Raw genomic sequence first — 17,476 nt, 5'->3', positions numbered from 1 at the left:
TAGGAAATGTCAGAGCCAGGATTCGAATCCAGGTCAGAATCTGAGTCTAGACCAGAACTCTTATTGACTATATTATTCTCTAATGGTAACTCCCAAGTGGTTCTGGTATAATTTTAAGAAAGAAGGTGACAGTTGCATATTTGGATTTAGTTTTCATGTAGAACCTTACATTTTTTGGCACTTTACTGTTTATAAAAACTCATTTGATCATTTTAACAACTCCCTAGGAAATCAGGGAGGTGTCATCACCTACATTTTGTAGATGGAAACGGGGGGCCCAGAGAAATGATTAGCTCAATGACTCACAGCTGAGAGTTGACCCAAGACTTATGACTCTGAGGGTCAATGCCACTTCCTATGTGCCAAGCCATTTGCAGGCATTTCTTTTCTATGTGTGGAAAATATAGGAAATCATTATTCCCGTGGGAGAGAACCAATGGCAATATGTTATTGAGGAGTCATTTTGCACACCCTGACCTTTCTCCTTTTGGCTGTGATTGGCTAGTCTTCATAAACAGAATTGATTAAAGTTCTTTCTCAGAACCTTTGTTGCTAGGAAATACCTTACAAAGAATTTTGGACTGGGCGTGTAGCCAGTTTGTTACATGCTTAACAAAAACAACAAACGTTAAAATTCTGTGCAGAGGTCCAAATTAGCAGACTTCTACAAATGTTTTCCTGCATTTAGAAAATAAACTTTATGTTGTGGCTTTATACAAATGGTCTGAGTGTTGACCTGATTCTTCATTTTTGACCTTCCATGAATGTCTCCCAGGAGTAAATAGGAACAGAGCCTTTATGGGGCTGACCCCAAACCAGTTCAGACTTGTCGTGGGAATGGTTCACATTGGTAGTTGTTCTGTTATAGTTGTATTTGCTTGTACGAGTTCTACTTCTTCTTTTTTTTTTTTTTTTTTGTTGAGATGGTGTTTCGCTCTTTTTGCCCAGGCTGGAGTGCAACGGCACAATCTCGGCTCACTGCAACCTCCGCCTCCCGGGTTCAAGTGATTCTCCTGCCTCAGCCCTTTGAGTAGGTGGGATTATGGGCATGCACCACCACGCCCAGCTAATTTTGTATTTTTAGTAGAGATGGGGTTTCTCCATGTTGGTCAGGCTGGTCTTGAACTCCGACCTCAAGTGATCTGCCCATCTCGGCCTCCCAAAGTGTTGGGATTACAGGCGTGAGCCACTGTGCCCAGCCCGAGTTCTACTTCTGGTTACTGGCTAACTGGGAGGCACCTATGCTTTTTACAGCTTTGGGCCACATTATTACAAGTTCACATGTGTGCAAGCTCTGTGGAACAACATCGTATCTTTGAGTAGATATTAGTGTTTATGTGGGAATTGCCACTGTTTTTCTTATCTACAAATAAAAAACTTCAGAAAGCTCTTGACCAATCTGTGGTTAAATCTTATAACCATTACAGCCTCAGCCTGTGACTTTTGAAAAGTTAAAGTCCTTGGGACTCAACTTTGTCATAAAATTGGGGATAACACTCTTTTCACTCACAGTTATGCTTGAAGGAATATATGAGAGATAGTCTTGGTCTTTAATGGGGACACAGTAATAATTTCCCGTTCACAGTTCCTTCTTGTTCTTGGTCTTTTACTTGGTAAAGGTTTTATTTTATAAACTATATCTTTTTGTATCTTTTACCTCCACTTTTGTACAGAGATTACATTTTTTAAATTAATTAATTAATTATTTTTTTCTGAGGAGTTTCGCTCTTGTTGCCCAGGCTGGAGTGCCAATGGCACGATCTAGGCTCACAGCAACCTCCGCCTCCTGGGTTCAAGCAATTCTGCTACCTCAGCCTCCTGAGTAGCTGGGACTACAGGTGTGTGCCACCATGCCCTGCTAATTTTTTTTTTTTTTTGTATTTTTAGTAGAGACGGGGTTTCGCCATTTTGGCCAGTCTGGTCACAAACTCCTGACCTCAGGTGATCCGCCTGCCTCGGCCTCCCAAAGTGCTAGGATTACAGGCGTGAGCCATGGTGCCCAACTCTCTAAAAAATAGTTGTACAAATTTTTCAGTTCATTTAAAAATGTTGCTATAAAAACATTTTGTTTCTTATTTGAGTCCCTATCATCTTAGAAAGTTCTAAGAGGTGGTACCTGTTGGTTGCCTTTTGCTGATATTTTTCCTCCATTTTTTCCATCTAGCTTTAACAGTGACACTGGCACGTTCTCTCTCTCTGTCTTTCTCTCTCTGTCTCTCTCTCTCTCTTTTCTTTTTCTCTTTTCTTTTCTTTCTTTTCAGTGGGGTCTTGCTCTGTTGCCCAGGCTGGAGTACAGTGGTGTGATCTTGGCTCACTGCCGCCTCAAACTCTTGGGCTCAAGTAATACTCCCACCTCTGCCTCCTGAGTAGCTGGGATTCCAGGCTGTACCACCGTGCCTGGCTTAGTCACTTTTCTTAATGTTTTTAAGCATTAAGATATGCTATTGAGAGGTGGCAGTGTGCTGGCAGTCCTCACAGCCCTGGCTCGCTCTCCGCACCTCCTCTGCCTGGGCTCCCACTTTGGCGGCACTTGAGCCCTTCAGCCCACCGCTGCACTGTGGGAGCCCCTTTCTGGGCTGGCCAAGGCTGGAGCCGGCTTCCTCAGCTTGCAGGGAGATGTGGAGGGAGAGGCACGAGCGGGAACCGGAACCGGGTGGGCGTGGGCTTGGCGGGCCCTGCACTTGGAGCAGCCGGCTGGCCCTGGGCAATGAGGGGCTTAGCACCCGGGCCAGCGGCTGTGGAGGGTGTACTGGGTCCCCCAGTAGTGCCAGCCCACCGGCGCTGCGCTCGATTTCTCTTCGGGCCTTAGCTGCCTTCCCGCGGGGCAGGGCTCGGGACCTGCAGCCCGCCATGCCTGAGCCTCCCACCCCCTCTGTGGGCTCCTGTGCCGCCCAAGCCTCCCCGATGAGCACCGCCCCCTGCTCCACGGCGCCCAGTCCCATCGACCACCCAAGGGCTGAGGAGTGTGGGCGCACGGTGCGGGACTGGCAGGCAGCTCCACCTGCAGCCCCAGTGCGGGATCCACTGGGTGAAGCCAGCTGGGCTCCTGAGTCTGGTGGGGACGTGGAGAACCTTTATGTGTAGCTCAGGGATTGTAAATACACCAATCGGCACTCTGTATCTAGCTCAAGGTTTGTAAACACACCAATCAGCACCCTGTGTCTAGCTCAGGGTTTGTGAATGCACCAGTCCACAGTCTGTATCTAGCTACTCTGGTGGGGCCTTGGAGAACCTTTATGTCTAGCTCAGGGATTGTAAATACACCAATCGGCACTCTGTGTCTAGCTCAGGGTTTGTGAATGCACCAATCAACACTCTGTGTCTAACTAATCTGGTGGGGACGTGGAGAACCTTTGTGTCTAGCTCAGGGATTGTAAACGCACCAATCAGCACCCTGTCAAAACAGACCACTCACCTCTACCAATCAGCAGGATGTGGGTGGGGCCAGATAAGAGAATAAAAGCAGGCTGCCCGAGCCAGTAGTAGCAACCTGCTGGGGTCCCCTTCCACACTGTGGAAGCTTTGTTCTTTTGCTGTTTGCAGTAAATCTTGCTACTGCTCACTCTTTGGGTCCACACTGCTTTTTTGAGCTGTAACACTCACCGCGGGGGTCTGCAGCTTCACTCCTGAGCCAGCGAGACCACGAACCCACCAGAAGGAAGAAACGCCGAACACATCTGAACATCAGAAGAAATAAACTCCAGACGTGCCACCTTAGGAGCTCACCGCGAGGGTCCGCGGCTTCATTCTTGAAGTCAGTGAGACCAAGAACCCACCAATTCCGGACACACTTTCTTCACAAACAGTTCAATGAATGAGAAATATCCTTGAATACTGGTATTGCTTTTTCATATTTATCAGCCAAACCACTTTTGTACCAGAAAATGTGAAATAAGAAATCATGCTGAAGACATCAGCAAATATAAAAATAATATTTTATTATGTTCTGGCCACTGTTAAATTTGAAGCTCCTTGAGACCAAGACTCTCGTTTTGTGTTTTTGAAAGTTCTGTGTGGTCTGTGACATTTCTGACTCTGCCTTATCCTTTTGCATGATCAGAAAGGCTTTCTTCAGATTTGCTTGGCCCCTCGACAATTCTCGTTTTGCTTTTCTGGAGATTGTTTTGATGCTTTTGGTTTCTCTTACATGCCAAGGGGCTGTGTCTGTAGATATGATTTCCCTTCCGTAATTATAATTATGTTATATTGCCTAGAACTACATTTATTGATCAAACACGTTCGCTAGAACCTAACTGGAAGAAATATCCTGAAAAAATGTTCTAAAGCCCATCAATTATTTGCGATTGATTTTGCTTTCCTTTTTTTGTAGCATGTTCCGTACTGTTCAAGACAGTGCTTAATGGTGTCCCGTAATCTTGGTTCAGTGGGATATGATCCTAATGAAAAAGTAAGTATTTAAAAGATACTCTCAACAACTATCTTACCATGGTTTTACTTTCTTGTCTCCACACTGTGTTCAGTGGACAGATGAGATTTTGTTAAGGCTGTGCGGTCATTGATCACTCTAGCATTATATGTTTCTATAGGTGCTCAGTCTTTAGGTATTCTGTTTTTCATTGTGGGCCACAGTCTAATCTTTTTAATTTTGTATTTATATCTTTAGCAAAAATTGAATGCATTTACAATGTGTTTCCTTTGTTTTCAGCAGAATAACTAAGAAAACATTCGTTCTTAAAGACTGGGCAGTTGAGAGATTTAATTAAACTATTGAGTTTTTCTTTCATTTACTTAATACTTTTTTTTTTTGAGATGGAGTCACGCCTGTCACCCAGGCTGGAGTGCAGTGGTGTGATCTAGGCTCACTGCATCCTACGCCTCTGGGGATCAAACAATTCTCCCACCTCAGCCTCCTGAGTAGCTGGGATTACAGGCGCCCACCACTGCACCTGGCTAACATTTGTATTTTTAGTAGAGACGGGGTTTCACCATGTTGGCCAGGATGGTCTCCAACTCCTGACCTCAGGTGATCCATCTGCCTCAGCCTCCCAAAGTGCTGGGATTTCAGGCGTGAGCCACCGTGCACCTAGTCTCATTTACTTAATATTTATATTATTTATTTATTTATTTATTTATTTGTGAGACGGAGTCTTGCTCTTTTGCCCAGGCTGGAGTACAGTGGTGTGATCTTTGTTCACTGCAACCTCCGCCTCCCGGCTTCAAGAGATTCTCCTGTCTCAGCCTCCTGAGTAGCTGGGATTACAGGTGCACCCCACCACACCCGTCTAATTTTTGTGTTTGTTAGTAGAGACGGGGTTTCACCATGTTGGCCAGGCTGGTCTCAAACTCCTGACCTCAGGTCGTCCACCTGCCTCGGCCTCCCAAAGTGCTGGGATTACAGGCGTGAGCCACTGTGCCTGGCCTATGTGATTCATTTAGATTGAAGGTAGTTTTGTGTATTATAAATTTCAGGACAAGGGGTTTCTAATTAAAATGCTATTACAATAATGTTTGACCCTTGTAGGGACTAGAAGAAGTGATTGGAAATAAAATATGGTTTCATGCCTTCATAGCAATGAAGGCGGCCGGGCGCGGTGGCTCACGCTTGTAATCCCAGCACTTTGGGAGGCCGAGGAGGGCGGATCACGAGGTCAGGAGATCGAGACCATCCTGGCTAACATGGTGAAACCCCATCTCTACTAAAAATACAAAAAATTAGCCGGGCACAGTGGCGGGCGCCTGTAGTCCCAGCTACTCGGGAGGCTGAGGCAGGAGAATGGCGTGAACCCGGGAGGCGGAGCTTGCAGTGAGCCGAGATCGCGCCACTGCACTCCAGCCTGGGCGACAGAGCGAGACTCCGTCTCAAAAAACAAACAAACAAACAAACAAACAAAGCAATGAAGGCATCGAAGTGGGCGGGAATTCTGGTTAAGAAGGGATTGTTCAAGGTGAATGTCATCAAAATACAACTGACAGGAATGATTATTTGAGAATGACATGTCTGAGGTATCTTCTGAATCATGTGCTGAAGTGCACAATACTGCTTTCTAGATTCTTTTGAATCTGGAGGCCTGGAGGAAGAAAGAGTCTACATATCTTCAGTTCAGTAGAAATACAATGTGAAGCACAGTTGCAGTGTGATATGGTTTGGCTCTGTCCCCATCCAAATCTCATCTCGACCTGTAATCCCCATGTGTTCAGGGAGGGAGGTGTTGGATCATGGGGGCAGTTTCTTCCATGTTTTTCTCATCATAGTGAGTTGGTTCTCACAGGATCTTAAGATCTTACGAGTGTTTGGCAGTTCCTCCTTTGCACTACTCTCCCCTGCTGCCTTGTGAAGAAGGTGCCTGCTTTCCTTCTGCCATGATTGTAAGTTTCCTGAAGCCTCCCCAGCCATGCGGAACTGGGAGTCAATTAAACCTTTGTTTATAAATTACCTAGTCTTGGGTAGTATCTTCATAGCAATGTAAAAACCAATTAATACACAGGGCAAATGTAATTTTCAATTTTCTTTTTTTTTTTTTATTTTATTTTTGAGATGGAGTCTTGCTCTGTCACCCAGGCTGGAGTGCGGTGGTGTGATCTTGGCTTACTGCAACCTCCGCCTCCCAGGTTCAAGCAATTCTCCTGCCTCAGCCTCCCGAGTAGCTGGGACTACAGGTGTATGTCACCATGCCTGGCTAATTTTTGTATTTTTAGTAGAGACAGGGTTTCACCATGTTGGGCAGGCTGGTCTCGAACTCCTGACCTCAAATGTCTGCCTGCCTCAGCCTCCCAAAGTGTTGGGATTACAGGCGTGAGCCACTGTGCTTGGCCAATTTTCAATTTTCACATAACCACATTAAAAAAAAAGTAAACAGGTGAAATTAATAATATCTCAATGTTATTTAAGTACATAATCAGTATAAAAAGTATTAACAAGACACCTTAGATTCTTTTTTTGGGCCCTAAGTCTTCTAAATCCAGTGTATATTTTACACCTCTGGCAAATCTCAGTTTGATTAGCCACATTTGAAGAGCCCAATAACCTCATGTGGCCAGTGGCTACTATATTGGATAGTGCAGGTCTGTTGAATTAGTTATGATAAACTCGCTGTTATGAAAGCTGTAGTTTAATTTAAAATCTTCATCATAGGTGATACGCTTTGGGGTTCATGTATCCATGTGTTGCATTCCAATCTCGAAGTAATCAGCTATCCTGAGTGGCTACACTCTTAAGAGTGGTTAACTAACATTTGTTGAAGAGGCCACATTCTAGAGGGGTGGAATACTACAAACGGTTCAGCCATCTTTCTCCTTATAAACACTGGTAACCTTCCTCATTAGCGTAATAACTGTTAGAAGTGGGCTATCAGCCAGGTGTGATGGCCCATGCCTGTAATCCTAGCACTTTGGGAGTTAGAGGCCAGTGGATTGCTTGAGGTCAGGAACTTGAGACTAGCCTGGCGAAACCCTGTCTCTACCAAAAGAAAAAAAAGAAAACCCCACAAAACTTAGCTGGGTGTGGTGGTGTGCGCCTGTAGTTCCAGCTACACAGGAAGCTAAGGTGGGAGGATCACTTGAGCCCAGGAGGTCAGGGCTTCAGTGAGCCATGATTGCACCACTGTACTCCAGACTGCTAGGCTGTAGGGCGAGATCTTGTCTCAAAAAAAAAAAAAAAAAAAAAAGGAAAAGAAAAAAAGAAATGGGCTGTCATTGAGGAAGTTTGTGATATTCATCAATATATGTTATTGGCTATTACTTTAGAGAAATTCTCTGCCGTTGTACTATTAGAATATAATAATGTAGTTGGCCTTTAATTCTTTACCTTTAAAGATAACACTCTGGCCCGATCCCTAAATGAATAGTTCTGTGTTCAGCCACTTGTCTGGTGGATTCTTGATGGCTTAGTCTGACAGTATCGTTAGCCAAATCAGAATATTGTTTTTTTTTTGCCTAAGGTGAGCCTTTCTTGCAGTCTTTTGGAGCCTTACAAAGTACAGGAAGTTAAGATTTCACTGAACTTATCAAGCAGGTTTTATGATTCCTTTTATGTCTTAATAAATGTTTGTATGTGTGGATAGAGTTTGGTCTGGTACTTGCTTTCATTATAACCTTATAGTGAAGTTACAGAAATAGCTAACTCACCTCCCACATTGGTGATCACTGGTAATTACTAAAAATAAATAAATGTTTGTAACTGTCTGGGTTTAGCACATTTATTTATTTATTTATTTTTGAGACAGAGTCTCGCTCTGTCACCCTGGCTGGAGTGCAGTGGCATGGTCTTGGCTCACTGCAACCTCCACCTTCCGAGTTCAAGCGATTCTCCTGCCTCAGCCTCCCAAGTAGCTGGGATTACAGGCACACACCACCACATCTGGCTAATTTTTTTTTGTATTTTTAGTAGAGATGGAGTTTCACCATGTTGACTGGGCTGGTCTTGAACTCCTGAGACCTCGGGTGATCCACCTGCCTCCACCTCCCAAAGTGCTGGCATTGTAGGCGTGAGCTACCGTGCCTGGCCCAGGTTTAGTAGATTTAAAGAGATACGAGGGATAAAGGGTGTAGAAGTGGAATCTCCTTGGAATTCACTAAGCATTTTTCGTCATAAATTCTGAAATCAATTCTGCTGCCTGCTATCTTTGCCATCTCCTTTGCTGTGCCCTTGCCTAAGGTGACTGTGGAAAAACTGTGTTTCCCTCAGTGAGTGATGAATATTCTTTGGCACCTATTTATAGTACAAGTACTTGTTCAGACTAAGTTGGTCGCTTCACCCTTCACTTGAGGGCTGCACTTAATCAGACCTTTCTCCTTCCCGGATTCCTGCTGTCCTTGTAACCATTCATTAAATATTGACCTGGTTTGTTTATACCTACTGTCCCAAGTGCAAGTAGACTTGGTCTTTGGTGTAATACATATTTGTTAAATAAATTGATTCTCATTTGAATCTGTTATTAACTCATTTCATATTCCACATTTTATCAGTGACTTACATCATGTGCAAATTATCCAGGTGAAATTTAATCATTACTGAAGACGTTATTTTTTTTAACTTGAGTTTTAACAAGCTAACTTCTTGTCTTACGTATGTTCATGAGAATAAGGAAGATTTAACTTATGGTAGCTTGCTTGGATCAAGACCATTAAGTTTCAGTTGGCCTTAAGTTAGTGTGAGCCAGTACAGTACTATGTTGTTCCTTTCACACTAATGTGAGCTAGCTGGGCTCAGTGGCTTAACGCCTACAATCCCTGTGCTTTGGGAGGCTGAGACACGGGATTCCTTGAGACCAAGAGTTCCGTATCAACCTGGGTAACAGAGCAAAACCCCGTCTCTTAAGAAAAAAAAAAGTGATCATAGGTGTTATTAATAACATAGTGTTTAGAGCTTGCACTGTTATGCTTTGATCACATTATATCATGATATTTCTGACATGAATACCTGGATGTGAACTCTCTGACTTTACCACTAGTGAACTCTGTAAGTGATTTAAGGCAAGTGATTTGGCCTCATCAAGCCCTAGTTTTCTTATTTGTAAAACGGAGATATTATCAGAATTGACTTCGTGGGATTATTATGCTAAATATTGTCATCATAGCCATTACCTGATAGATGAGATAATGCACAGAAGGGATTCATCACAGTGCCTGCTGTATACAAAACGTGTCCTAAATGTCGGCTGCTTAATGTCCTTAACTGAATTTTGCACATTTGGAAAGCAAGACTCAAAGCCCATGGATAGTGAGTAGCTGGGTGTAAACTCATGCCTGTCCTTTTCCAGAGCTGGTGGGCATACCCATTGTGCTGTATCCTTTCTCAGAAGAGTTGGGCAAGTGACCCAGTGTCCAGAGTTCTGCCATCATTCCAACAAGTACCCAGTGCAGGGCCAGCTCAGTCTTCTTGGTCTCTGAATGGAGTGTGGTGCTAGCTATGGAGGTAGAGCCTGCGAGAGAGCATCTAAACCTAGGGAAGGGAAAGGAAGAAGGAGGGGTATAGAGAGAATGGGTTAAGAGAAAAATAACAACAACAAAAAAGATCCTTAGGAAATCTTTTACTTCAGATGACATCATTAGTACAGTTATAGAGCAGCTACTGCCAAAGTTCTTCATTATCTCCTTTGGTACCTGAAATCTCATCTATCTTCAAGGATCCAGGATCCTAATTTATAGTTGTTTTTTCCTGAGTGTCTTCAGGGTGCCTTATGAGTGACTCTCCACATATAGGATCAAGTCCCAGTTCCTTGAATGGCATGTGAGTCCTTCCATCATCTGGACTTTTTTTATCCTAGCTTTATTTGCTACAACTCTCCTAAGCATACCATGCGCTTCAGTCATATTGAGAATTCCTTGTAGTTCTTTAGTGCTACCCTCTTCTTGCAGTGTCACGGCCTTTACACATGCTGTTTATGTGCTCCCTTCTCTGTGCGTAGCATCCTGCACAAAGCCTTACTAGAGTTGTTGTGTTTTGCCATATTTTACTTTGAAGCTGCCAAATGCCCTTGATATTTACCTGTAATTGTTGATGCAGAGGGGTAGTTTTAAGGTTGGGTTTAATTGATTTGTATGCATATTCTTTTATAGGCATAGCCTACCTGGAAGAATATATAGGAGACCAGTAACAGTGGTTGCCTTTTGGGCAGGGACTTGGGTGTCTCTTCGGTGTATCGCCTTTTGTACTTTAAAAATTCTGAATTGTATGCATCTATGATTTATTTAAAAGAAAATTTTATATATGGAAGATTAATTGATACGATTAGTTTTTTTTTTTTTTTTTTTTGAGACGGAGTCTCGCTCTGTCGCCCAGGCTGGGGTGCAGTGGCGCAATCTCGGCTCACTGCAAGCTCCGCCTCCCGGGTTCACGCCATTCTCCTGCCTCAGCCTCTCCGAGTAGCTGGGACTACAGGCGCCCGCCACCACGCCTGGCTAATTTTTTTGTATTTTTAGTAGAGACGGGGTTTCACCGTGGTCTCGATCTCCTGACCTCGTGATCCGCCCGCCTCGGCCTCCCAAAGTGCTGGGATTACAAGCGTGAGCCACCGCGCCCGGCCGATACGATTAGTTTTATGTGCTAATTGGTAATAAATTAATAGCCCTTAACAGAGAAGATGTGTCAGGTGCAGGTATTTGTTTTGATATAGCTTTCCCCCAGTTAGACAGATAGGGGCACACTCCTAAATTCATAACAGTCTGGCATGTAGCCCAAAGGGTTGAAGAACAGTAGCCATAGCTAATGCTGAATGAGTATATATTACATGCTAGACGTTATTCTAAACACTTTAAGAGTGTTAATTCAAATCATTCTCACAACCTCTTGTGGCAGGTGCTGTTTTTACCCTTATTTTACATACCAGGAAATGAGAGGCAAGAAGGATGACTTGTTCATAGCAGGACACACAGGAGGAGAACATAGAATGTTGGGAGTTCAGCCTGGATGGCTTGGCTGCAGACTGACTCGTAATGACCGTTCTGCTGCTTGAACAGAAATTAGAATGGGGATTCTTACTTAATTCCTTCAGTGTTATCATGATTTGTTGTATTTGCTGTAACAGTTGCTTAATATATAATTTCTAGGAGTGGTGTTTGTGGTGATTATCAGATGTGGTCTGTTTCACAGTTGATATTAACATCACATTTTAAAACCCATTTAAGAAAGTGTAAACATTGTGTTCTCAGGATATGCTTACTGCTTAAGAGGGGTTTACCATGACCATTTAAATACAGAAAAGTAGATGATTTTGCATTCTCAGACCTGAGGTGTGAGCAAGGCTCTGAGTGGCTTCGAGTTATATCCCATTAGAAGTTTTCCTATTTTTAAGGCAGGTGCTTGCCTCGGGTTGGTGGAGTTAAGACAAATATGATGTAAAGGTTAAACCAAGACCTAGCAAGCTTTTTTTACTTCTGAGATTCTGGACTTTTTCCTGTATGTTAAAATACTGCTCTAGGCTGGGCGTGGTGGCTCAGGTTTGTAATCCCAGCACTTTGGGAGGCCGAGGCAGGCGGATCACCTGAAGTTAGGAGTTCGAGGCCAGCCTGACCAACATGGGGAAACCCCATCTCTACTAAAAATACAAAGAAATTAGCTGGGCTTGGTGGTGCGCACCTGTAGTCCCAGCTATCAGGAGGCTGAGGCAGGAGAATATGTTGAACCTGGGAGGAGGAGGTTACAGTGAGCTGAGGTCGTACCACCGCACTCCAGCCTGGGCGACAGAGTGAGACTCCATCTCAGAAAACAAACAAACAAACAAACAAACAAACAAACTGCTCTAGGTTATATAAGAGTACTTTTTAAAAGATCATATATAACTCTAACTCTTCTTTTAGAAATATAACTAACACTTTTTTTTTGTAGTTCCATTGAACTTAAAAATAATTCACAAATACAGAAATTACCGTGTGCTAATGTGTATTACATCCAAATTACTTGGAATGGTGTGTTTTTAAAAACGATTAGCTTGTACAATTTTAGAGTAGGAAGAAAACCTTACTAAATAGCTTTCCATTTGAGTGCTATCAGTTTATGTGGAAATCAAGGCCTACAGAGATTGATTTACTTAAAGTTAAATAGGTCATTAGTGGCAAAGCTGTACTTGCGTTTAGGTCTCTAGATAAACGTAGGATACACAACTTCTCTACTGTTTTGGTCTCAGCTGTTTCAAAATTTGGTGGTTATTCAAATTTAACATTATATTCAAATAGTGTAATCTGCTTAGTCTGGGCATTTTTGGATATATGCACAATTGGTACCTATTCTGAGTTACTGAAAATATGCCCTGTCCCAACAGAGATGGCAGATATATTATACTTACTTAATATCAGACTTTCCTTTGAAAACAACTCATGACACTTAGAATTTCCCAGAATTTAGAAAATAAATTGTCAAGTAATTTTGGCCAAAGTGTTTTTTTTTGTTTTTTTATTTTTTTATTTTCATTTTTTTTTGAGACGGAATCTTGCGCTGTCACCCAGGCTGGAGTACAGTGGCACAATTTTAGCTCACTGCAACCTCCGCCTCCCAGGTTCAAGTGATTCCTGCCTCAGCCTCCCAAGTAGCTGAGATTACTTGGGATTACCAGCACTTGGGATTACAGGCATGCATCACCACGCCGGCTAATTTTTGTTATTTTATTTATTTATTTATTTATTTATTTATTTATTTATTTATTTATTTTGAGGCGGAGACGCGCTTTGTTGCCAGGCAGGAGTGCAGTGGTACGATCTCAGCTCACTGCAGTCTCCGCCTCCCGGGTTCAAGCCATTCTCCTGCCTCAGCCTCCTGAGTAGCTGAGATTACAAGGTGCGTTCCACTAGACCCAGCTCCTTTTTTTTTTTTTGTATTTTTAGTAGAGACAGGGTTTCACCATATTGGTCAGGATGGTCTCGATCTCCTGACCTCGTGATCCACCCACCTTGGCCTCCCAAAGTGCTGGGATTACAGGCGTGAGCCACCGTGCCCAGCCTTTTAGTATTTTTAGTAGAGATGGGGTTTTACCATGTTGGTCAGGCTGGTCTCGAACTCCTGACCTCATGATCCACCTGCCTCGGCCTCTGAAAGTGCTGGGATTACAGGCATGAGCCACTGTGCCCGGGCTTGACCAAAGTCTTTTAGTGTCTGAAATATCATTTGAAGATTTTCTTTTGGCTACAGAATATGTAAATACCCCCATTGTGAATACATTAACCTACTATGCTTTAACAAAGTAATTATAGAACCCGATCATATCAGATGAATTTTGTAGTTCCCTGGTTGTAAACGATTATGCTATTTAATAACCTATTTTAATATTACCCTAAGTATTTATAGTACATTTAATATTACTCTAAGTAATATAGTATTTAATGTTACTCTAGGAAGTAATGTTTATTAGGATTATATTCAGTGTTAATGTTGGAAAAACTTGTGTTTTTTGGTCTTAAACCATTGGTTTAAGAGTAACAATTTCTAATGAATGTGTTTTTTCTCTCTTCAGACTTTTGATAAAATTCTTATTGCTAATAGAGGAGAAATTGCATGTCGGGTGAGTAGAATTTTCATCTTATTTTCCATTTTACTCTATGAAATTATTTATTATTAAACCCCTTTAAGTGTGAATCACTATTAATAGACATTAATATATTTTAAAATAGGTTATTAGAACTTGCAAGAAGATGGGCATTAAGACAGTTGCCATCCACAGTGATGTTGATGCTAGTTCTGTAAGTATGTTTTTGCTTTGTTTAAGTCAGGACTTAATTTTGGGTCAAGCAGAAAAAGTGAGACATGCAGGCTTTTTTTCTTGGCCTGCACAAGATACATTCAAGTTTAAAAACCGTTTACTTGTTCACTGTTGTGTTAAGCAAAATGACAGTATCACAGAATCTTCTATATGTGCCTTAAGTATTTTCTTTTCATAGCTTTAGAAACTTAGACTGAAAAATTGCCAGGCTGATTGCTGGTCACCAAGTAGATTTAAGCAAAGCATGAGAAAGTTTGAGTCAAAGATTAATGAAATGTTTACACAATGCTCCCTTATGAGATCACTTTCCCCCAGCATAACTTCAATATCACTAAGGGAATGCTACAGTTGTTTAACCTTTCCTAAATGCTTCAACGTGTTCAGCTGAAAGTTTGACAAAAATGAAAGATAGGCTAATGCTAATTGGATACGAACAAAAGAACGTTTAGCATAAAGCAGATATACTTTTATTTGGTACTTTTAACACAGCAGGCCTTTTTTTTTTTTTTTTTTTTTTGAGACAGAGTCTTGCTTTGTTGTCCAGGCTGGAGTATAGTGGCGTGATCTCACCTCACTACAACCTCTGCCTCCTGGGTTCAAGCGATTCTCCCGCCTCAGCCTCCTGAGTAGCTGGGATTACAGGCACCTGCCATCACGCCTGGCTGATTTTTGTATTTTTATAGAGGCGGGGTTTCACCATGTTGGCCAGGCTGATGTTGAACTCCTGACCTTAGGTGATCTGTCTGCCCCGGCCTCCCAAAGTGCTGGGATTACAGGCTTGAGCCACCACGCCCAGCCCACAGCAGGGATTTTTTTAGTAGTAATGTTATGAATGAGTAGAAAAAATCCCATGGGGAAAGAATGTAAATTATTAGATCTTTATGGCATGAAATATAAGTAGTTGAATACTAATGCAAGCATTGTTTCTCATTGTCTCACACTACTTTTGATAATGGGACCCTTTGGTAGGGTGCATCGATTAATGACAGGGATATGTTCTGAGAACAGGTTTCTCCAGTTGACCCCAGTTGTCCTTTTTAATATTTTTCTTTGATCCACAGTTCAATCAAGGTTCATGAGTTACATTTGGTTATTATACCGCTTTAGTCTCTTAATCTAAAATAGTGCCCCTATCCTCCCTCTTTTTTTGTTTGATTTTTATTATGTTGGCTTTTAGATATTTTGGCTTTGTATGATTATTTTCTCATGAATAGATTCAAATTAAATATTTGACAAGACTACTTCATAAGTGATGTTCTTTCTTTCTTTCTTTTTTTTTTTTTTTTTTGAGCCAGGGTCTCTGTCAGTTGCCCAGGCTGGAGTGCAGTGGTAAGATTATAACTCACTGCAGCCTGACTTCCTGGGCACAAGCGATCCTCCCACCTTAGTTTCCCAAATAGTTGTGACTACAGGTGCATGCCACCACGCCTGGCTAATCTTTGTATTTTTTGTAGAGATGGGGTTTCACCATCTTGCCCAGGCTGGTCTTGAACTCCTGGGCTCAAGAGATCCTCCTGCCTTGGCCTCCCAAAGTTCTAGGATTACAGGCGTGAGCCACTGTACCCCAGCCAGTAATGTTTTTTTTTAATAGTAATATCATAACAAGAGGTTCTTAATGTTGAATTGTTCTGTTGTTATGCTAAGTATGATCATTTGGTTTCACCAGGTTTTCCCATTATAATGGTACATTTTCTTTTTTTTTTATTAAATAATTTTTGGGGTGAGTTTTTGAATCCTTGTGAATATTTTGTCCCTCAACCACCTCTCATCTAATGTTTTTGCATCCACAATGAAAATTGCCTGAGCCTGATTACTTTGGTTGCATTTGTCTTTTTTGTTGTCTGTTAAGCTGTTGATTTTCTGCTCCTTTTTGAATCTGCCTGTTTTTATGTATTATCTGTTTTCTTATGTATTTGAGGCCTTTAGTATATTTATTTTTAGCATATTTAATTTAAAGAATCTATCATATTGTTGTATTATTTCAAGTTTGTGGGTGTTTATTTCTATTCCTGACTCTTCCTTATAACGTGTTGTTTCCTCGCATGTTTAAATTTTGGCTTGTGATTTTATGTTTGGTGCTTTTGTTGTTGAATTTCAAGATGGTTTGGGTTATGGATTTGGCCAGGTAGGATAGGTGTTATATTTGTTTCCATCACACCGTCCAGGGTATCACTCATCTGGGACTAATTTTTATATTAAATTTTTGGCATAAAGATTGTCAAATTTTGAAGATAATGGGAAGAACAAAATGAGATTGCACACACACAGATACACACCTGTTGAATAGGCTCGTGGTTTCTAATATCTAGAGGCATTTTCCTTTACTTTGAACCACAGAGATACGAACATAGGGTTTATCCTCTCTATTTAGTAGGTTGATTCCTCCCCCACAACCTTTGACTGAGAATGTAATCTTTGAGCCTCCTGGCTTTAGACAGAAGGGTTTCCTTCAAATCTCCAACTCACACGGGATCTGTTTGCTTTCTCTGATCGTTAAAACTCAGTCTTCTAGATTATTGAGATTCCCACCTTCACTGTCCAAGACTGACTCTTGTGGATGCAGACTGATTTTCATTTTTATATTATTTATTCATTTATTTGAGCCGAAGTTTTGCTCTTGTTGTCCAGGCTGGAATGCAATGGCGCAATCTCGGCTCACTGCAACCTCCGTCTCCTGGGTTCAAGCAATTCTCCTGCCTCAGCCTCCCGAGTAGCTGGGCTTATAGGCATGCATCACCAAACTACTGAATTTTCAGTAGAGATAGGGTTTTACCATGTTGGCCAGGCTGGTCTGGAACCCCTGACCTCAGGTGATCCACCCGCCTCAGCCTCCCAAAGTGCTGGGATTACAGGTTTGAGCCACTGTGCCCAGCCAGATTTTCAGATTACTTTTTTTTTTTGAGTCAGAGCCTTGCTCTGTTGCCCAGGCTGGAGTGCAGTGGTGTGATCATAGCAAACTACAGCCATGAACTCCTGGGCTCAAGTGATCGTCCTGCTTCAGCCTCCTGAGTAGCTGGGACTACATGCACATGCCATTGTGCCCTGCTTCCTTTTTCTTTGTTTTTCATCTCTTGTAGTTTTTTTGTGAGCCAAGTTCTTCATTTGAAGGATGTTTGTTATATTTAATCTAGGTCTTTAGATGTTTCTAAGGAGGATTTGCAGGTTATTTAGTTGGCTTATTGTTGGTTTGTCTTAAAACAATATGACATCCTATTCTCTGTTGAGGAAATTCCCTTAATTCCTTTGAGAAATAAAGACTTATCTAGAGCAGTCTTAAAGTCAGGCTTTCCCTAGGAAAACAGTTCATTTATAATGATGAGATTAAT

The 17,476-nt window shown here is 42.1% G+C and overlaps 1 protein-coding gene across 7 annotated transcripts in view; it reads left to right on the top strand.

Annotated features, from left to right (window-relative positions):
- PCCA (propionyl-CoA carboxylase subunit alpha) overlaps positions 1-17,476 on the top strand; it is a 452,191-nt gene that overhangs the window by 11,233 nt on the left and 423,482 nt on the right. For 4 of the 7 annotated variants that reach the window (XM_055244179.2, XM_055244183.2, XM_055244184.2 and 1 more), the window contains exons 2-4: positions 4,331-4,408; positions 13,905-13,952; positions 14,062-14,130. In XM_055244179.2, coding sequence (XP_055100154.1) covers positions 4,331-4,408; positions 13,905-13,952; positions 14,062-14,130 — 195 coding nt within the window. The remainder of the gene's footprint in view (positions 1-4,330; positions 4,409-13,904; positions 13,953-14,061; positions 14,131-17,476) is intronic. The other 3 variants (XM_055244186.2, XM_055244185.2, XM_055244181.2) reach the window with 1 other exon arrangement.

This window comes from Symphalangus syndactylus, chromosome 15, assembly GCF_028878055.3.
Source record: "Symphalangus syndactylus isolate Jambi chromosome 15, NHGRI_mSymSyn1-v2.1_pri, whole genome shotgun sequence".
In the NCBI taxonomy this organism is placed as follows: domain Eukaryota; kingdom Metazoa; phylum Chordata; class Mammalia; order Primates; family Hylobatidae; genus Symphalangus; species Symphalangus syndactylus.
This window is presented reverse-complemented; position numbering and strand designations above follow the sequence as displayed.